Genomic DNA, 21,632 nt, shown 5'->3' on the forward strand with positions numbered 1-21,632 from the left:
TGACACATCATCAATTTCATGTATAAAAGAATATCATGTGACGTGTTCTCATCGATTGAATGTGTCACTAATCTTTCGTTAGATTTTAAATGAAAACTATAAATAAATAATAATTTATATATCAAAATGAGATAAAAATTATACGTAAGAAATTTAATTCAGAATCTAATTTATGACATGAGATAATAAAATAGTAGAAAAATAATAACAATGTCGAGGCAAATATTAACCTAAAGCTAAACCCAATCAGGTCATGCAATCCAATATGATATATTGTAGGTTGTAAATTCAAATATGAAAAGTTCACAAAATTGACATGCAATATAAATCCTTTTATGTAAATTACAATTCATGTTTAAGGTTTATGGCTATTACTTTAATAATGTTATTTTAAAAATTAAATTTATATTATTTTATTGAGAGTGTAATTTACGTTACCATTACACTTAATCACTTATTAATAAATAAGTGGATATTATTAATAAAAATATAGGATTATGTATTTTTTTCTTAACCAAAGTTATTAGAAATAAGCATCAAAATCCATATACGTAGAAAATAGGCAATCTGTTTTTGTATAAAACACCAACTTCATCTTTTCTCCAATAGCAAAAACCGGATGAAAAGAATACATATAAACAGACTTCTACTTTGAAATAATAATAAATTTGTTTTTTCATTTTTTTCAAGTATTGGGGTAGTACTAGGGTTTAGCTGTTTTGCCAAATGGGCTTTCGAACTGAACTTAACTTCGAACAAAAAATAAAGAAAAGAGAACTGAACTGAACTCACATTTTATACACGACAACGTTTTAGAATGGCTATTAGCTGCGACGTCGTTTTAGTGTGTATTAGAGTTACTTCTATCCCTTCCTCTACTTCGCATTGTATTGGCAACTTTCTTCTTTTTCTCTATTTACAGTGCAATGGCGACCGCCGTCATAGCTCCGGACCCGAAAAAGCTCCCGCGCCCCGGTCGGGGCGGGTTTCAAGCTCATGGATTAACGGAAGAAGAGGCCCGAGTTCGAGCTATCGCCGAAATTGTGAACTCCATGGTGGAACTGTCACGGAAGAACCAAACGGTGGACCTCAACGCGATCAAATCCGCCGCATGTCGAAAATATGGGCTCGCACGTGCCCCGAAGCTTGTGGAGATGATCGCGGCACTTCCTGAGTCAGACCGTGAGTCCCTGCTTCCAAAACTCCGAGCCAAACCAGTCCGAACCGCTTCCGGAATCGCAGTCGTGGCGGTTATGTCGAAGCCGCATCGGTGCCCGCATATTGCCACTACGGGTAACATTTGTGTATATTGCCCCGGTGGACCGGATTCGGATTTTGAGTATAGTACTCAGTCGTATACTGGATATGAGCCAACTAGCATGCGAGCAATTCGAGCCAGGTAACCTTTTTCCCTTGCTTTTTCCTTTTTGGATTAATTAATTAGCTTATTTTGATGTTTTGAACTCGTTGCATCTGTTTTGATACAGGAACTTTTCAAATATGACTTTTTAGTTAAATTTTGAATCTTGTGAACTCATTTTTGTTCATTGAAATCAATAGGAGCTGTCTGTTAGCCTTAGGTTGTGTTGGAATGCTGGGGGTGAATGCGGGTGTAATCGAACCGAGTTGAGATCAAGCTGTGAGAAGCTTGAAGCTTGCCTCAAGCTTGTTCAAGTTTTAGTTTTAAAGCTTGAGCTTGTTTGATTAAGCTGTTTACCTAGTAAAATGAACTCAATTCTATACTTGAATTTAAGTTTGATTGTTTGTGTTTGAGCTCTAATTGAAAATTTTCAATGCTAATTAGAAATAAGAAGCTTGATTAGGCTTGTAAATTACTTCAATCAAGCACTAAGATACTCAATTCAGCTCACTTGATAGATCGAGCTGCTTGAGCTCAACTTGATGAGGGTTGAGCCCAAGTTTGAGTTATTTTAGATCAAACCCGAATAACTTGCAATTATAAGTGTCTTGTTTACACCACTAGGGGTGAAAAAGCACTCGTTTATTTTACCTCAAATTATACTGGCATTTTGGTTGTTGCTCGAACCGGCTTTTGAGAATCCAAATGTCATGCCAAATATTGCAGTAGTTATGCTTCATGATCGTTGACAATGAGAGAGAGAGAAGAGAGTCTTGCATTTGTTCAGTTCTGCTGGATTAAGTTCTGAGGAAAACGTGATCTATAATGATTCCAGGTATAATCCATATGTCCAGGCGAGAAGCCGTATAGATCAGCTGAAGCGATTGGGTCACAGTGTCGACAAGGTTTTTATCTTCTCTATATAAAGTATTTGCTTTTGTTTTAAGGCATTGAGTTCTATCAAATAATTAGAACTTAGAAGTTGACCTTTGGTGCTCTTAACAGTAAGGTTATTCGAGTTGCAGGTTGAATTCATCTTGATGGGTGGTACTTTCATGTCACTGCCTGCAGATTACCGAGATTATTTTATTAGGAATCTTCATGATGCTTTATCCGGACACACTTCTGCCAATGTTGAAGAGGCAGTTGCCTACTCTGAACATAGTGCAGTGAAGTGCATTGGAATGACAATTGAAACGTAAGTTATCATGCAGTTGCCTACGCATGTGTTTTTCCCATGCTATTACTGGAATTAATATTTAAAGAATTGTCAGTTTTAATTTATTTTCTAGTGATTGGGACTCAAAAATGAATATAGACATTTATCAGTATCCATGCATTTATTTTCTTAAAAAAAAAAAAGAAATTAATTTCAAGAAATGGGGTTGCTGGCATCACTTGCTATGCTGTTGCATAAAACCAGGCAGGGATGAAAAAAGTCGTGTAATAATAGCATGGCTAGTTGAAAATATGCTTTTACTGCAGTTTTCTATTTCAGAAATATGTAATATAAATTTGTTTGATTTTGACTTATCTCCTTTGTCATAATACACATTTCATGATTAATTTAAGGTTGACTTCTTCAATAAAAAGAAAAAGGTTCACTTCTTCTGATTCTAATCTGCAGTAGGCCAGACTATTGTCTCGGCCCTCATTTGCGCCAAATGCTTTCTTATGGTTGTACACGATTGGAGATTGGAGTTCAAAGCACATATGAGGATGTCGCTCGTGACACTAATAGAGGACACACTGTTGCTGCAGTAGCTGATTGTTTTTGCTTGGCGAAAGATGCTGGTTTTAAGGTATCTTAAACACCAAACCCTACATACTATTCTCTTAGTTTAAGAAGACAAATACCTTTCCTCTAGTTATCTCTATATAGTACAAATGAATCCCCTTTTCTCCACTTGGTCTTCATTGTCCTCTCTCCTGTCTTTTGCCTTTCAACATGTAGTTCAGCCATTACCAAAAGATTTGTTGAATGCTGAACAGTGTTGTCTAGCACTAACCGTATGCCAAATTGACTGAAATCATTTTTCATGCAATGGATTATGCGGCTTAATTATCAGTTTTTGCATTTTATATATTTAGGTTCTTTTAATTTTATCCACTTCTTGATGAACTTTTCCATTGCTTTTCTGGAGGTTGTTGCTCATATGATGCCTGATCTTCCTAATGTTGGTGTTGAGAGAGACTTGGAAAGTTTTAAGGAGTTCTTTGAGAGCCCTTTATTTCGAGCCGATGGGCTTAAAATTTATCCCACCCTTGTAATTCGTGGAACTGGCCTCTATGAGCTCTGGAAAACTGGCAGGTATAGCTATCTGTAATTTATTGTTAGAGAATTCTATTGGCCATTATTTTTCTTTGGATATCAGGTTCCTTTTCTGGTTTAGCAGGAAGCTGTAACTGTAGTAATTTACTTTTTCAGGTATAGAAACTACCCACCTGAGCAGCTTGTTGACATTGTGGCGAGGATCTTGGCCATGGTACCTCCTTGGACACGTGTTTATAGGGTTCAGCGTGATATTCCTATGCCTCTGGTTACTTCAGGGGTTGAGAAAGGAAATCTTCGTGAACTAGCCTTAGCGCGTATGGATGACTTGGGCTTGAAGTGTCGAGATGTTCGAACACGTGAAGCTGGTATCCAGGTGAGAAGACACAATGTTGCGCCTCAGGAAACTGTTAATGCTGAAAAGCACATTAACCTTTTGAAAAATGTAATGTTTGTGTTTATATGGATACAGGACATTCACCATAAAATTAGACCTGAAAAAGTTGAGCTTGTTCGACGTGATTATACTGCAAATGAAGGTTGGGAAACATTTTTGTCGTATGAAGATACGCGCCAGGTACTGCAAGGACCCTTTCTTTGTATTGGGGTGTGGGCGGTCACTCTGTCTACAGCTGTCTGTCACATGTGAATAACCATTTCATATCCTCTTGTCACTGGCCAAATTGCAGGGTCTTTCCCTTGTTATTGTAGAAAATTTATATCATATATCTAACTTTAAACTGTCTCCATTGATCTCAATAATGCTTATGCATCTTGATACAATGTCTTGTACCATAGCTGGTTCTGTGCTAAAACCTAATATGCCTTCTTGATTTGAACACAGGATATTCTTGTTGGGTTGTTGCGGCTGCGAAAATGTGGCCGGAACACTACTTGCCCTGAACTAATGGGGAAATGTTCTATTGTCCGTGAACTTCACGTGTATGGAACTGCTGTTCCGGTTCATGGCAGGGATGCTGACAAACTCCAACACCAGGTAATGATAAAATCTTTAGTATTCAGGTCATCTTTATCCAGAAAAATGTCCAGGCTCGTCTTTATCCAGGTCATCAAGCAACCATTGGCTAACTCTGCACCCACCCCCTGCACACGTGCGTTTTTCTGTCTTTGCAGGGTTATGGTACACTCTTGATGGAAGAAGCAGAGCGGATTGCGAGCAGAGAGCATAGATCAACAAAAATAGCTGTTATATCTGGGGTAGGAACCCGGCATTACTATAGGAAGTTAGGCTATGAGCTTGAAGGGCCTTACATGGTGAAATATCTTGTTTAACGAGGCTAGTTTTGTGATTAAAGAACTAGTGTAAAATTCTTGGGACATATATAAATCATCAATTTGTTTGCCTGCAGGAAGCCATATTTGTATGCTCTATTTCAATTTTTTTTTTAAGATGTTGGAGATTTCTACAGATTTTCAAAGAATATGATATGTGGAGGGTCGTAGTATTTTCTATTGATCGGTCATGTCATATAAATTCGGTCCGAGTCGTATATCCAATTGCTTTGAAAGGAGTGTTTTTATTTTATTTTTTAAAACTTTTATTCGTGTTTATTAAATATGTTTGTGTAGTATATATTTTATATTATACAGTACATCTTGGGGAGACATACACAAATTAAGCAAACAAATCACATGGTTTGTGTGGATGGAGAGGCAAATAAACTCTCCTTCCACTTACTGCTTTATTGAGAAATTGGCAGTTAAATCCATAGCACACAACATCACAAGCAAAGCTTTCGCGGATTTAATTTATTGCCAAAATGCGGAGAATTCAAATATAAAGACATAAAAGAAAGAATTTTATAAACTTTGGCATAAAAAATGCGTGGCTTTAACTGTATCTGTCTTCAACTCACTATTGGTCTACTCTACCTTTTTTACTCAAAAGTCTATATACAAGGGTAAATTACATTCAAAGTCATTAAATTATAAGAAAGTTTACGTTTTAGTCACTCAGCTTTCAAATAGTCACTGGATTATTTGAAAATTTTCATTTAAGTCGCTGTCACTGGACTGTTAAAATTGCTGCTTTATGGCCGTATTTGTTCGCATTGCCTACACAAACCGAAAACTCTTCTTCCGCTTCTCTACAGTTTAGTTTTTTTCATGAAACAAGTTTGAATGTTATGAATCTGAGTTTTTTTTCTTCAATCTTTGACATTAATCGTCAGATCAACTTGGATCGAAGGTATGTTCTGTTAGTTGTTGACATGTATTAATCCACCATACCGATCATTGAATCTTCGTTTGGAGCTCGCTAACTGATTTTTTATTTTAAAAAATAATGAACTAGTGACTTAAATAAAAATATTTGAATAATTTAATAACTATTTTGTAACTTTTTGAAATTGAGTAACTAAAATGTAAACTTACTAGTAGTTTAGTGACATTGGATATAGTTTACCCCATATATAATTTTTTTTTTAAATTTATGGATATAAATGTACTCTCTCTATATATAGATATAGATATAGATATAGATTCATATTATAAGTTAAGGGTTGATATCGGTCTTTCCAATAGGAAGTAAATGGAGAAAGAGGTGATGAGTAGTTTGAAAATGGCAGGAAATATATTATGCAGTGCCAGCAGTTTTATCAGAAAATGCATCTTTGGTGTTCTTAGAGTTGGTCCAATCCCCAATCACATTGCTTTCATCATGGACGGAAATCGACGATATGCTAAAAAGCAGAAGCTCTCACACGATGGAGCCGCCGGGGGCGGCGGCCGTTATGATGCTGGCTTTTGGGCTCTCATGGTTATGTTATTGTACTGCCAAGAGCTTGGGGTGAAATATATCACTGCCTATGCCTTCAGCATCGACAATTTCAAGCGGAAACCAGAAGAAGTTGAATCACTTATGGCTTCCATGTTGGAGAAATTCCATCTCTTGGATATCCTCGTCAAACGTTTGGCCGTTAGGGTCCATTTCGCTGGGAATTTGGAGCTCTTGAGCAATGAGCTTAGGGCTTCCGCCATGGAACTTACGGAAGCTACGGCTGCGTATTCGAAATCGGTGCTTACGATTTGTATTGCCTACACTTCTAGAGACGAAATCTTGCATGCCGTTCGAGAATCTTGTGAGCAAAAACGCATTGATCTGGAATTCGATAACGACGACGACAATGAGATAAAGTTGATGAAGGTTGAGAAGAACATGTATATGGCGGTTGCACCGGATCCCGACATTATAATACGGACCGGAGGGGAGAACCGGCTAAGCAATTTCTTGTTGTGGCAGAGTAGTCGGAGTCATTTACATTCCATGTGGGTACTTTGGCCGGAGATTGGTGTATGGAATTTGGTGTTTGCAATCTTGAATTTTCAGAGGAATAAAACCTACCACTTGGAGATGAAGAAGAAAGAAAAAGAACTGTAATTTGGAAACAATGCGAATTAATTGTTACTATATTTCATGGTTAAACAAGTTTAATTAAAATACCATTATAATCCACCTACACCGGTGTAAAATTACTTTTTCGTATATTCTTATATGATTAATATTTTAATGATTTAATTGTTGAATTTCACATTCTATCATTCATGTTCAATTTGATGTAAAACTAAAATTTCTAACTATTTGTTTTACACAAAATTTTTAACCATTCTATAAATGTTAGTATGTAGTATTTTAGATTGATAAGATAGAGATATTGGCTCGGTTTGAAATTTTATATGCATGACAAGTACAATTATATCGTAAATCCAACAATTGAATCATTAAAATATTAATCATGTAAAATATACAAAATGTTGCAAAACTACTTTAATTTTACACCAATGTAAGTGAATCACTCCCGATATATATTTTATTTTCTTGATTTCTTATTACTTCTATATATATATATATAACCGAACACGGGTTTGAAAAACTTTTGCATCGATGTAAATACCCTTTATTTTTCATCATATTTCTAAAATGACATTTAAAAATAATTATAATATTTAATTTAGAATTATTAAATAAATTTTGTTTATGTAAAATAAAATTTGTGATCATTATTGTACATTTAAAAATGATTATATTAATTATAATTTAATTTATAATTATTAGTTAAAAATTAGTTAAAATAATTATAATCGGAGTATGAGTTGAGGTAAAAAGTTAGTAGAAGTTGAGGTAAAATATTTTTACAATTGTAACCATTGAAAAAAAGTTTTTAAGATATATATTTTTTATTTTTACTTTATATATTTTATTGCATATTAATTACATATTATTAAAATTATTATGGTCAATTTATCGACTATTAAGAAAATAAAATAAAAATTGAACAATTTTGCATGTATCAATTTTTATGATTCGTACAAATGCTTTAATAATAGTAATTTTATTAGTATTAAATAATGATTGCATGGAATAAAATTATATAGTATGTTAAAAATACAATTGTAATTTGAATTTTTTAATATTATTAAAATTTATTTATTTACAAAATATCAATATTTAAAAATTAAACACGTGTGCTAAAATGTGATGTACTCTGACATTTTATCCAATACATTAACCTAAAATTTGGCGTGTTGGAGTGTAACGTACTGACATTTTATAATCATAGAGTTAAAATATTAAATATTTCTTCCAATACATTAATCTAAATTTGGAGGCGCAGGCGATGGTTGATAATGGCAATAGCGGATGGCCTATGAAAAAGTAAATAGGGGCCAAATTGGAATAGAATGGTCTCTCCTACAAATTTATTCTCCTTTTAATTAATAATCCATGTTCCTCTGGGCAGGCTTAAGAGACGAGGGAGATGGACCTAAACATACCAACTCTCCTAGTAATTAATTCAGTCAATCCAGAACAATCTAGCACGTGTGTAATTTAGATCGGGATCGGACTATAAAAATAAATCTAAAATTGGTCAGGTCAGATCAGAATTGGATTTAGTTTATGACCAAATCAGGTCAGGTTCAAGACAGAAATAAACCAAACCCGAACTCGACGATACCTATGTAAGAAATCAACCAGACCCGAGGTGCAATATTCGAGGGGAAGAAGTACAACAACATCCCAAATTTTACTAGTATTAGTTCCTAAAATGACTTGAAACTGAGATAATTTACATATCCTGATTTCAATTTGAGCTTTGTAGCAACTGCCAAGACAACCCATATCATATATGTGATATGTATATATAATACCATCCCCTAAAAACTCTTGTGGCAATGGAACAAGTGAAGAAAAGTTGACTAGTCTTCAAGTTTAAAGAAGGAAATTTTAGAATCCTTACTGATGTGAGAGATCTAAGAGCTAGGGTGGCCTTTTTTCCTGAAAAATAATTTTACACATGCTGCTGAACTGCAGTATCGGTACCATTACTTCCGGCAATTCCGGTTTGCTCTAATGGTGCAGAATGGCTGAATGGTGGAGGCTGCTCTAGTTCAGATACAGTTGTTGAAGGAGCTGCCTGCATTGAATGGTCAAATTTACAGGCTGGCCCGAACTTGCAAATGCCGTAGCGACTGTAGTGTGAGCAGATGCTTTGATCCTGGATTTCGAAAACAAATGTCTATCATGATGATGACACAACTCCAAGAATTTAATATATTATCATCGAAAAAGAAAACCATTAACTAGAACTACATGATTAAAGAGTGAACTGTATTGTCAGGTTTAATCCAAGTCTGACGAAGAGAACAGAAACTCTGGTCTTAATCATTTGCCTAACAGAACCTAACCCAGATGCTATATTTCTATAGAAATCATTTGCCTAATAGAACCACCAGTTTTAATCGCTTCCAGTTGAATAATCAAGTACCAATCTCTAAGACATGCAATTTTCTATTGATTTTCTATAAACAAGTTTCAAGATATACGAGAAGATAAGAAGGGAGTCATTTCACTATCTAAGGTGGAAAAAAGAAATGAAGAGCAAGAACAATTGTGGACCATTTTCTTTTGCATGAATTACTTTTGTTCTCATTTTTTGTGTGCATAAGAGAACTTTAATCATCTACCAGGTTCATATATATTTGATAAAAACCATAGCCTAAAGGAGCAAAAAACTTACAGGTCTCAGTGGCAAGCCCTTGTCGCTGAGAGCACATGGGGCCGGCTTTGCAAGTCGATTTTTTGGATGATGATATTTGCAATTTGATTTAAACTTACAGTCCCCAGTTTTCAGGAAGTAACTGCACTCGGGTTGGCCAGGCCGTACTGGGAATTCATCAACTACCATCTGTGGCTGATTTTGAGTATAGACAGTGGTTTCAGTTGAGGGACTGCTCATGACATATGCTGGGGTTGGATGCAAAATCCTTTCTGGTGGGGGATAAATAGTGGCCTTGATAAGGCAAACAAGATTAAGTCATTGTGCAGAAACATATTGGTTATAATTTATCAATACACAAGCTAATTTCTGGGAGAAAATCATATGCAGAACTGGTTTTTATACCTATCAGGCATTTTAAACATGAGCTTCTTTATGATTTAATGCGGTGAAATAAATATAGGGTAAAATAGTGACCCAAGCAATAAACATGTATTGGACGGAGCATAAAAAGAAAGTATTATGTGGAAACATCTGGTTCTCCATTTTCAGGCATCTATTAACACTATAGATTGTCAGAGCAATTAGTATATCTTATCCATCTACTACCTTCCAACGCTTCTCCATGCAAAAGCAACATTAGATAAAGCCACACAAAGCAATCTATCGTCCAACATCACAATTCTACTTAGTTTTCTTTGGTGCAAGTCTCAACATTCTCGACTCAGCCAAAGAATGAACATAACAGTGTCTTTAAGGTGAATTAGCATGAGATTGGAATCTTTTTCAACTTGTGCCCATGTCATTTCTTATACATAGCTTGTATGTGACTCTGCCTACACGTTCAAGTGTTTCGGATCTAGAGACACAAATTAACCTGGCTTCATCTAGAGAAAGGTGGAAAGGCGGCATAAGTTTCAACAAAAACTTCTGAAGCCGGCCATATATAATGAGTTTAGCTAACGAGTGCTGAATGGCCACTTCTTAAAGTTAGTTAAAATACTATTTATAGTATTACTTTTGTATTTAATGCAGTACCTGACGGTTAATGTTGTGAATTCCAATGCAGTCGAAAATAAATTATTTCAAATAATAACCTTCCTAATTAGGATGCTTGTTAATAAAACCCGTAGCTTTCAAAAAAAAGTTAGTATACCAAGGAAACTAGTTTTAACCATCTGATCTTAAGAATTGAAAATATTCCATTAATGATCTGAATATGGTTGTCTTCAGTGGTATCCAGTAAGAATTGCAGATTACTATTATTGTTTCTCAACGCGATCATGACATCATAAACCAAATATCCATTTTGTTACATGCAATTAAATGTTCAAGATCCACAAGTATCTTTACATCTTAAAGAATATGTAAGTGGATATACACCCTGGAAACATCAAGGTAAGGAAAGATGAAAATTCTAGGAAAAAATTTAAAATGTAAAGTGGAGGATTGAGGAACGAGGAAGGTGAGGACCATGTAATCCTAAGATAAACTAGATAGATGCTATGCACTATAGTATCCTAAGATAAACTTAATAGATGCTATAGATTATATTAACATAAATCACATTCAAGCAATTATAGTACCTGATACCCATTCCATTCTGGATTTGGAGGTGGAACACCCGGAGTTGGTGAAAACATAATTGGCATAAAGGTAGCAGTAGCAGTCTCATTTAACGCCCTTGGCGATGACCAGGATGCGATATTCACTTGTGATGCAGCTTGTGATGAAACAGATCCACCATTACCATATGCAGCAGGTGGGTCACAAGCTCCAGTAGTTGTAGGATCAGGATGATTAAACCTGCAGTTGGCTCCATACTTGCAGGACCCATTACGCATGTAATAGGGGCACTCTTTCTCTCCCTGTAGAATTAAAACTTTGAAACTTTCCAGAATGACTACTCCAAATAATCACTGAAAAGAACTCGTAGGGTTTGGTTGAGCGTAGTACAAATGCAAATGAGCATCAGCACTCGAATTAAGGAGTCTTGCTAAACTCAATTAATACAGTTAACGAAGTGGTACCTGTCGGATGGGCAGCCCCAGAAAGTTAAGTTCTAAAATTGGATCCGTTGAAGATTTTGCCCTTGAGTGGTTGTATCTACAGGCCTTACCAAACTTACATCCACCAGTTCTTAGGTAGTACTGCAAAAATCTCGACAAAAATTGTAACACCAAAGAAACGTTACTATCAGCCCATGCACATTTCCTATAGACATAAATAGATGAAAATAGATATAGATGATTTTCAGAAGCAACTGAAAATACACTAATTGATATGTAATGGGCCATAGAAAAGTAAACCAGTCTTAAAAACAAGACGTACTAGAAGCAGCGATAAAAGATGTCAAAATATAGAACTTGAAATGCTAGAAGAATACTAAGCTTCATTGAAAGAATTATAAAATTACACAAATTCAGTCATTGAAAGAATACTGACCTTGCATTCTGTCTGGCCTGGTTTCTCTGTTGATTCATCATTTTCCTTTAAATTTTCCTGATCGCCCTTCAAACATCATAAATCCCAAATACCCAGAATTAAAGAAGTCAGCACAAAATCAATACGTACACGTCTGTAGCAAACAAGCCAATCTTAAAAAGAGTAGAAGAAATATAAATAAATAAATATATATATATATATAACAAATATCATAGTAATATAGCAACAAATATAAAAAGAAATCAACAGGAAGCCAAAAAAGCTCCTATCCAGCCAAAGGAAGAACGTTCTTAGAACATGTAAAAATAAAATGAAAAAAAATAAAATAAAATGAAAGTTATAATAAGGTAAGAAAAAAGACCTGGTTCTTCCTTCGAACAGGGTGATTGAACTTGCAATTAGATCCAAATTTGCAAAGTCCAGTTTTCATATAATAGGCGCAATTCTCAGCGTCCGGTCTCACCGGAAAATGTGACCTCACTCCTTCAAACCTCTTCCCGTTTTCACCATCATTTTCGTTCTCGTTTTTCTCCTCCTCATCTTCTTTTTCCTCGGCAGCGCCAGCATCAGCTTCATTGTAATCATTGTCGCCTTTTCTCTCCCCATCATCTTTCGTCTCAGCAGCCGCCACCGCCGCCGCAACCTCCTCCTTCAAATCGAGGTCCTGCAACTGCTGCTCGAGATTGCTTTCGTCGTGCCCGGTTCCCTCAGCCGCGCGATTAAGATCAGACGGTGTCGGTGAGGCGTCGGGATTCGGAGTCGGATCCGAATCGGGAGAGAGATGCCCTAAAGTGTTAAGGGCGGAATCGGCGAGAGCAGTCGTATCGGAGATCGGAGCTTCTTCAGATTGTGACATTGTAAATCCACATTTCAAAACCCTAATTTCAGCAGAAGAAAATGAGAAACGAAGAAAGAGAGAAAGAACGAAAAAGATCAAAGCTTTGTTATCGGGAAATGGAAGTAGAAAGAGAGTGTGAACAAAAAGGCAAAGAAGAGAAGAAAGAAAAATAAAGATATTAAAAATTAAAAATAATATTTTATTTACTCTCGTATTCGTACGTTTTTATAACATACGTAAATGACCGTCGTATGTAACGTATACTTTTTTGGCCTTTCTGTAAAAGTACTTTTAACTGTTATTCTGTCTGAAACTCGACACACTTTTTATGTTCTAGGGACTCATTTAACTTCTTCTTTTTCAATTTCTTTTAAGAAACCGTTAATATGATATGGTTTAATAAATATGCAATAAATACAATAAAACACATTTAAATATGAGTAAAAATACAAAAAGAGAGTCTATTTGTTGAACACTAAAAAACTTTTAATGGAGGTTGGTGTTATAAAAGTGAAAAGAATTTCAAATCAAAAGTAAAAACTATTAAAATTATAATAGTAGCAAAAATAATTTTAAATACTAGAAATCCTACCGTGCATGTATTTGTGTAAAATTACGGATTTAAAATATAAATATGTGTTTAAAAATAAAATATAATAAATATTAAAATATATGGTTTAAAATTAATTAATCATAATAACACATGAAGTATGTACGGTATTAAAATAAAAAATTAGATTAAATTGTGAGTAAAATGAAATTTAAACACATAAATACATCATATTAACAATACTAAATGCTTTACAATTGTTTATCATGGTGTTGTCATTAATTACGAGTTAGTGTCGAATTAATTTGTGACAAGTTTAATTAACAACATTATTAATATGTACAACTAATTGAGATGATAAAGTGTGCATATTAAAATAAAAATATATAAAAAATATTGAAATAAAACTGTAACACCCCTTACCCGTAATCGACGCCGGAATAGGGTACGAGGCATTACTAAAACACATACACTTATATATGTATTAAACCGAGTTACAAAATTTCATCCAAATTAAAACTTTTTTAAATTATTAACGTGCTTTTATAATTCTTTACAACCTATCATTGAAAAATTATATTCATAATAAATAGAGCCTATAAGACTCGATACAAACTCATTCATATACTCAATTTATCCATAAAATTATTTCAACCTTGAATAATCAATGATTAATTCACAAGCAATAATAATTCAATGTTTTGTTTCAATTCCATTCAATTCATAACTCTTCGTGTTCACAATTCAAATTAATTTCGCAATCCAATTTGCATTTCAATACCACAATAATTCTTTTAATTCAAATCATATCAATAATAATTCCCATTCAACTCACAAACAATTCAATATCGATATTTACCTTATTTTTATTACTAAGCATATTATTCAAAATTTCAGCAATTGCTATTAATAAATTCAATACCGATACGAATTTACTATTCAATTCGGCGTCCATCGATTATAAACGAGCATATGAAAAATTATACACGAATCATTCGTATATATTTTTTTCCTCCTCCTCCTCTCCATTCCACACACTTAGTGTACATAACACTCTTAGAAATAGCATTCTCTATAATTTCACTATTCATTCAACTTCAAGCAAGCTGTCTAGTCAAGTTACAGTCACTAAATTATTTTTATCCGAAGCTACAGAGCTCCAAATTAAGTTTCGTTAATTTTCCCCGGAACTAGACTCACATATCTTCTTACCATAAAATTTTCATAATTTTTGGCTTGGCCAATTAGTACAGTTTATTCATTAAAATCACCCTTGTTTCACTACTTAACATCTCTGACATCTCTTCACTAAAAATGAATTGTCTTATTGTACAAAATTCGGATGATATTTTCGTTTGTCGCATTTGAAAATAGACTCATTAAGGATTCTAAGCATATAAATTATAACTTATAATTATTTTTGTACAATTTTTAATTATTTTCTAAAGTCAGACCAGAGGATTCCGAAATCAATCAGACCCTGCCTCACTAAAATTCAAATATCTCAAAATGTATAACTATTTTGCTTGCTCTGTTTCTATTATGTAAAAATAAGCTCATTCAGCTTTCATTTCATACGTTATTCACTCTCTAATTCAATTTCCATCGTTTTTGGTAATTTTTCAAAGTTACACAACTGCTGCTGTCTAAACTGTTTTGTTGTAAAATGTATTCTTTCATAATTTCACTTTTTCACTTTCTCAATTCCATTGAATTTATCACATCTCATTCCAATAGTTCATTTCAATTCATATACAATCCATTCAATTTATCACTATATGCAAAGCAATCCAATTTCTCATTTCTAATTTCAAGTCAACCTTCAATTCAATTCCACATATACATATTCATCGTTCAATTACACCTAGTCAATTTCCCGATGAATTTATCGGAATAAAAGTAGATTTCTCGGTGGCCTACATACAGTCTGTACCACCTTTATGTAAAAACAGAATATTGGTGGCCTGCACACAGTCCGTGCCACCCTTGTATCTTATTAGAATATCGGTACGCATAGTAGCCTGTACTTAATTCGTGCCACATATGCGACCTATCAGCCTGGTACACGTAGTGGACTGCACTTAGTCCGTACCACACGTGACCCAATTACGATCATTCATATCTTTTCTATTCCGAAGTTCAATCGGGAAATTCTTACTTTTCAATATTTTACCAGTTCTTCTCTAACCAAGCTTAATTCATAATTTGTATCAAATATTTGTTCCACGTATACTACATATTTTAAATAAAATAACAAAACGCTTAAGCATTAATAAAACAATATATTATCTACATACAAACTTACTATCATATTTTCAAGATCAATTTCTAGCCTTTCACCACTTTTAACAACACATTTAACCTATTTAGCACTCATATTAATCAATTTGATCCAAAATTATACTTTAAAAATTACATTTTGCCCTTAAACTTTTGTAAAATTACAATTTTACCCTAGGCTCAGTAAAATAATTTTTATTCAATTTCCTTACCTTTTAAGCCTAGCTGAATCATTTTCATAACTACAGCAGTCCATGATTTTCATTAATTCATACACTTACATACAATTTACAACTTGTTACAAATTAATCTTGTTAAGCAATTTCACCGAAAATCACTTAATAAAAGTTGTTTCTCTAATAAAAAAACATGTATAATCTACCATTAACCATCAAAATACACAAACTTCTAACATGGGTCAAAACCTAGACCTTCATCATATCTCAAATAAATGGTAGAAATTGGTAGATCATGTTACAAGAATCTCAAAAACATGAAAATCATTAAAAACGGGGCAAGAACGACTTACAAAAAAGCTTGAAAGCTTGAACCAAACCTTAGCCATGGCTTCCATGACATATTCAGCCAGCCCATGGAGAAGATGAACCAATTTTTGGCTATTTTGGCCTTTTTTAATTCTTTTAATTACTAAATGACCAAAATGCCCTTAACTTAAAAAATTATATTTCACCTATTTCATGTCCATTTTTGTCCATAAGTTAACCAATGGTCTAATTACCATTTAAGGACCTCCAATTTAAAATTTCATAACAATTGGATACTTCTAACATGTAGAACTCAACTTTTACACTTATCACAATTTAGTTCTTTTGGCTAAATTGAGTGCCCAAACGTCGAAAATTTTGAACGAAATTTTTACAAAATTATTCCGTGAAATTGTGGACCATAAAAATATAATAAAAAATAAAATTTTTCTCGTCAGATTTGTGGTCCCGAAACCACTGCTCCGACTAGGCCCAAAATTGGGCTGTTACAAAAACTCTGTTGAGTGGTAAATTAAATATTTTACCAATCCAATTGGTGTGGGTTTAAATCTCATCATATGTATATTTTTATTGATTATTGTTAAATTAAAAAGACTAAAATATCCTAAAATAATAAAACTTATTTTAATTGTGCAAAAATATTTTCATAATTTTCTAACCGAGTTGGTGAAACTAATTCAGTTAGGAAGTTAAATAGTAGTATAGATATAAAATTATTTATTTTTGTTTTACCCGCTAAAACTAATTACATTTTGATTGAAATGATACCAAGATTACTTACTCCAAAAGTTAAACTTCCACAATCAATTCTTACCTCCAGATAAAATTTTATCACTTTTTATGCTTAAATTTTTTATTAATAACTATATCCTTAAAATAAAAAATAACTTAAAAATGTAAGCAAGTGTTAAGTGTAATGATAAAATACACTGTATCAAATAAAGAATATATGTTCAAACCTTAAATATAACATTATTGAGAAGAGCAACCATGAATTATTTTTAAATTAATAATATCAATATATATTACACTTTTATGCTCCGATGCCATAGGTTGAATTTGGTATTCAATTCAGTTAATATTTTTAGTTTTTTAAGCGGATTATAATAACTAGATTTGAGTTTCAATTTTTCAATGTTACTTTAGATTATAAATATTTTATAAATAATTAAATTTCCAATTAAATACAAAATTCATAACTAATATATACTATTTTTACAAAAAAAATTATATACAAGTTTCAAATTATCATGAAAACGACATGTAAGAATGCGGCCAAGAAACATAGAGATAAATATCTACACACGTATAGGATGATTAATGACTATCATGGGGCACATAAAAGAAAACGAGGGAAAAAAGAGTTTGTTCCTTGCTTTGTCATTAGTTCTAATTACGTTGACTGTTTTGGGTATACAATCCAATAATTGGATTAAGATTTGATTAAACCTACTGACACTGAGACACATAAATAAGACAAGCAATATAAAATTTAAATACACTTTCAAGGTATGTTGGAAGGAAATGAGTACCGGATTGTATAAAATAGAATCGTCACGTTATTATGTATTTTTATTAATTATTTAATGTTATTTCAATATTTTTTTTCATGTCATCGACACATTTTTTTAGTTTTTTTTTTAACCTGAACTTTAAACTCTAGACGCTTGTGATCTTAGATTTATGACCTAAAGTTTAAGGTTTAAGATCTAGAGTCCATATCTGGAGTTCAAGATTTAAAGTCTAAAATTTAGGGTCTAAGATTTAGAGTTAGAGTCTACAATTTAAGGTTGAGGATACAGGGTTCAAGGTTAAGCTAAAAGAACATTGAATAATCATTAAGGGATACAAGATGATGTGGTAGTTCTTTTTCATACAATTCTTTTCCACGTTACATATTAGGAAAAAGAAAACTTGAATGGAGACACAAACTTGGAATATATTCATTATTTTGGCAAAGTAAATGTTACAAATGTATGGCAGTAGCCAAAAGCACACATCAAACCAGCAATCTAAGCCTTCAACAACAAATACCAATCATAAAGTAAGTAAAATTAACCCAAAAGTAATTGTTTATTCTGATTTTCTAAGCAATTTTAATCCAACGGCTTTCATTCATCACAGCAGCGGTACATGAAATACATCTCCATGGTACGTCCACACTCAGCACACACCACTGTCTCCGCAATTCCCCCACTGATTCCCGGAAGGATAAGCCGAGTGCAGTGATGCTCGTCGGCGATCCCTTCCAAGTGCCCACGGATTGCCGAGATGAAACCCGATACTCGTGCCATGTCTTCCCATTGCTCGAAGCTTTGAATGGCGTTTAAAACTTTGTCTCCTTTGGCTCTCACCATATTGGTCCCTGAAAAAAACACTGCCCACCCTTGTTCGCTGCCGTCGTATCCAAGTAAGGTCATCACTTCTTGCTTTATAACATCGATTTCGTTGGTCTTGCCTTGTTGTGTTTTCGAGAACAACATGCTTTCCAATCGTTTCCAGAAGAACCAAACATTGGCATCTTGCCAAGCGTGACTAAGCTGCCTTTCGTTGATTAAACCCGTGATCTTTTTCACCCGTTCCTTGGCGTTGTTCTTTCCGACATAAACCATCTCTAACCCAATGCCGAGAAACTGTGCAACGTTTTTTGTTGCAGAAGTGAAGCTTTCGATCCATTCCATTTCTTCTCCACCATACAAACAAATCACTTTCTCTTGTCGTACCTGAAAAGTCAAACGAGTTCAGATTAGTCATTTATAAATATAAACTCATTTACATAATAATTATAGGTAAGGATGTGTACCCAGTTAGATAAGTTTGGTTCAAGCCCATCGACAAGCAATTCAACAGTCCAAGCCTCAGCTTTCCAGAGACTTGCTTCTCTGTCGGTGGTGAAAGGAAAGGCGGTATTTCCCCATATCCACAACATGTTGAGTGCATTGGGGCATGTCATTTTCCCTAGTGGATCCAACGTTACCACGATCGGCTTCTTCACGAAATTCCATACTTCTCTGGTGTACTTAACAACAGCCGGTTCGATAATGGAAGGATGGTTCACAGTATACCACGGCATCATCGATTGCAGACTCAAAAACTTTTGCTGATAGCTATCATTCCAAGCCGATCTGTCTACAATCGGGAGCCATACGATCTCATAGTTAACCTCAGAAGCAACTCGGTCGTATTTATAAAGGGATTCGAGAACCTGAATCTCTTCGTGGGTGATATCGAGATCAGAAATCAGCAGCAAAACATGCTTTCTTCTCAGTACCTCGATATGAACCTGTTTGATTGATACTGTTAATATAAATATCCGATTTGATGGGTGGAAAATAATGAAATGGGGGTGTCTGAAAACGAACCTTGGTCTTATCCGGACCCAAGAGAGAGTGAGGATCTTCCTTGCTGAGTGAGAAAATTTTGAGGAGAATCTTGGAGTTGTCGAGTTGAGGAGTTCCGAAACTGTGCTTTAGGCCTTCATATGCTTCTGTTTGCTTCTTCTCATCTGCAATATTAAATGATCTTTGTAAACCATTTCTCACAGTAAGTTCAGTAAGTAAAGGACTGACCAATATGCTGATGACAAAGATGCAAAATCTTTTGAAGGTGTTCATGGATGCTGCAGACTTTATGGGCCAAGCTTGATAGTTCCCATGCCTCCGACGTCGATGTAACGAACCTTAAAGTGACCGGAAAAAAATCAATTACAGGTAAGGTCATCACTTTGGGCTGATATATACATGGAGAAAACACAAGCAGATGGAGTGTAACTCACTCATATCTCATGCCAACAAGGCTCGTAATCTGCGCAGCACAAGCCACAACGCTTCGGATAGTCCAGTAAGCAGCTGTGGGGATATGAGCCACTGCGATCGACAGCGGCGGCACGTCGCTGGATATGTACTGAGAAGGTAACTCGGTGAACTCGACGATGCACTTGGTTACTTCCATCATTGCCTTGATGAGTTTGTGAAGTGCATCGAAATGGGGTTTCAGTGTGTGGGAATACTCTAAGATATCCGGTAGTTGTTTAAGTAGCGCCACGGATTTGGCGAGTGAGTTCGTAGTGCAGAGTTGAAGAACCAGCCAACATTCCCCGAAGTTCACGGCGAAAGCGGCTAACGTTAGCACCACTTTCGCGTCCCATGAATAGCTTGAAAGCGTGTTGAGAAGCACCATTGTTGTCGCATGAGCGTCGCCTCCGCCCGAGCACTTGCATGATATCTGCAAAACACATTTACAATACAATTATATAATATTATCCCTCGGTAAACATTCGACGGCATCGGGAATTTAGATGTAAAGAAAAAAGAAAGTTTTATCACCCTTGGAAAAGAAAAGAAAGTGCCATAAAAGGATACATGTCACAATCAGCGAAGGTATATGTTTATTACTGCATAAAAGGGCACTGTAATGAACATATAATAAAGGTTGATACTTTTAGAATTTAGAGTTGGCGTAATATTTTTTAAAGTTTTTTTCATATATTTAAAGTATCTTTAATGCCAAATTACCTCGCAGGAGATCTTGTGAACAAGAAAAGCCAATGCTTCAAGCATGCCATTGCTATCCATAGTTGCGGAGCTATCATCAATGGCATCCATGTGCCCTTGTCCACCCTATATATATATATATATATATATATATATATGTTAGAGATTGAAATACCAATTAAAAACTATACGTTTAATGACTTCGAATAAAAGTGGGAAAACTTGAGACTATACATTTAGGGCATGATGATCAATGGTAGGAGTGAGATGGCGCAAAACGTTGTCAATGACTTGGAGAATGGGTTTGACATCGAGAAAACGACCATCGGGCGAATGAGTGGACTGAATTTGCTTCATCATTGCACTGTCATCCGATGCTGAGAACATCCGTCGCTCACTTCTCATCAGTTGCTGTGAGTGTGAGCTTTGGGTTGCCATCTTTGGAGGGATGGTTTTTTATTTATTTTAAAAATGTGATTTTGTGGTTTGTTTAAGGAGCATTTGCTGGGGTTATATAGTGATGGGGGTAATGGAATAAAGTCCCCATTGAATTGGGGTATCTTGCTTTGCTTGCTAGACGAGTTCTAGATAAAGCTAAAGGGCTTCTGTTTTTAAAATGAAAATGTTAGCCAGTAGTAGCCATGATTGGCCCCTAACACTGCCTAAAGATTAAAGAGGCCGGCGGCAGTGGCATGGGGATCTACCCTGCTCTTTCCAGTCAGAAGGCATCAACGTTTGTGAATAATAGGGGAGTGTAATCAAATCCAGATGGGTTTGAGCTAAAACTGAAATTAGAGATTTGGAATTTATTTGAGTTCCATATGTTTATTCTATTAACAGATAGCTGGATTCAATGCTGAATTTTAAATTT

The 21,632-nt window shown here is 34.6% G+C and overlaps 4 protein-coding genes across 5 annotated transcripts; 2 read left to right on the forward strand and 2 right to left on the reverse strand.

Annotated features, from left to right (window-relative positions):
• The first annotated feature begins 878 nt into the window (after positions 1 to 878).
• LOC105802095 (elongator complex protein 3) lies at positions 879 to 5,009 on the forward strand. Of its 2 annotated transcripts, none has more exons than XR_008191338.1 (9): positions 879 to 1,399; positions 2,196 to 2,265; positions 2,386 to 2,558; positions 2,988 to 3,162; positions 3,505 to 3,671; positions 3,789 to 4,008; positions 4,105 to 4,277; positions 4,477 to 4,629; positions 4,767 to 5,009. XR_008191338.1 is itself a non-coding variant. In XM_012633547.2 (9 exons), the coding sequence occupies exons 1-9, from the start codon at positions 927 to 929 to the stop codon at positions 4,923 to 4,925; spliced, it is 1,695 nt and encodes a 564-aa protein (XP_012489001.1). In that variant the 5' UTR covers positions 882 to 926; the 3' UTR covers positions 4,926 to 5,009. The 2 variants fall into 2 exon arrangements, 1 of the variants encoding a protein (XP_012489001.1); XM_012633547.2 differs by having other exon boundaries at positions 882 to 1,399; positions 4,105 to 4,209.
• Positions 5,010 to 6,168: 1,159 nt separating this feature from the next.
• Positions 6,169 to 7,107, forward strand: LOC105801426 (dehydrodolichyl diphosphate synthase CPT3). The gene has a single exon (XM_012632726.2). The coding sequence runs from the start codon at positions 6,184 to 6,186 to the stop codon at positions 7,030 to 7,032; it is 849 nt and encodes a 282-aa protein (XP_012488180.1). The 5' UTR covers positions 6,169 to 6,183; the 3' UTR covers positions 7,033 to 7,107.
• A 1,551-nt stretch (positions 7,108 to 8,658) lies between these two features.
• On the reverse strand, positions 8,659 to 16,363 carry LOC105802094 (zinc finger CCCH domain-containing protein 67). Its single transcript, XM_012633546.2, has 7 exons — positions 16,292 to 16,363; positions 12,456 to 12,972; positions 12,095 to 12,160; positions 11,680 to 11,799; positions 11,236 to 11,517; positions 9,671 to 9,943; positions 8,659 to 9,148 (listed from the first exon to the last, which is right to left on the reverse strand). The coding sequence occupies exons 1-7, from the start codon at positions 16,354 to 16,356 to the stop codon at positions 8,942 to 8,944; spliced, it is 1,530 nt and encodes a 509-aa protein (XP_012489000.1). The 5' UTR covers positions 16,357 to 16,363; the 3' UTR covers positions 8,659 to 8,941.
• Positions 16,364 to 18,187: 1,824 nt separating this feature from the next.
• LOC105802093 (protein SIEVE ELEMENT OCCLUSION B) lies at positions 18,188 to 21,213 on the reverse strand. The gene is made up of 7 exons (XM_012633545.2): positions 20,996 to 21,213; positions 20,783 to 20,887; positions 20,044 to 20,492; positions 19,838 to 19,947; positions 19,631 to 19,773; positions 19,072 to 19,551; positions 18,188 to 18,991 (listed from the first exon to the last, which is right to left on the reverse strand). Exons 1-7 carry the CDS (start codon positions 21,197 to 21,199, stop codon positions 18,380 to 18,382), a joined length of 2,103 nt encoding a protein of 700 aa, XP_012488999.1. The 5' UTR covers positions 21,200 to 21,213; the 3' UTR covers positions 18,188 to 18,379.
• Positions 21,214 to 21,632: the final 419 nt, after the last annotated feature.

Source organism: Gossypium raimondii, chromosome 11 (assembly GCF_025698545.1).
Source record: "Gossypium raimondii isolate GPD5lz chromosome 11, ASM2569854v1, whole genome shotgun sequence".
NCBI classification, from domain to species: Eukaryota; Viridiplantae; Streptophyta; class Magnoliopsida; order Malvales; family Malvaceae; genus Gossypium; species Gossypium raimondii.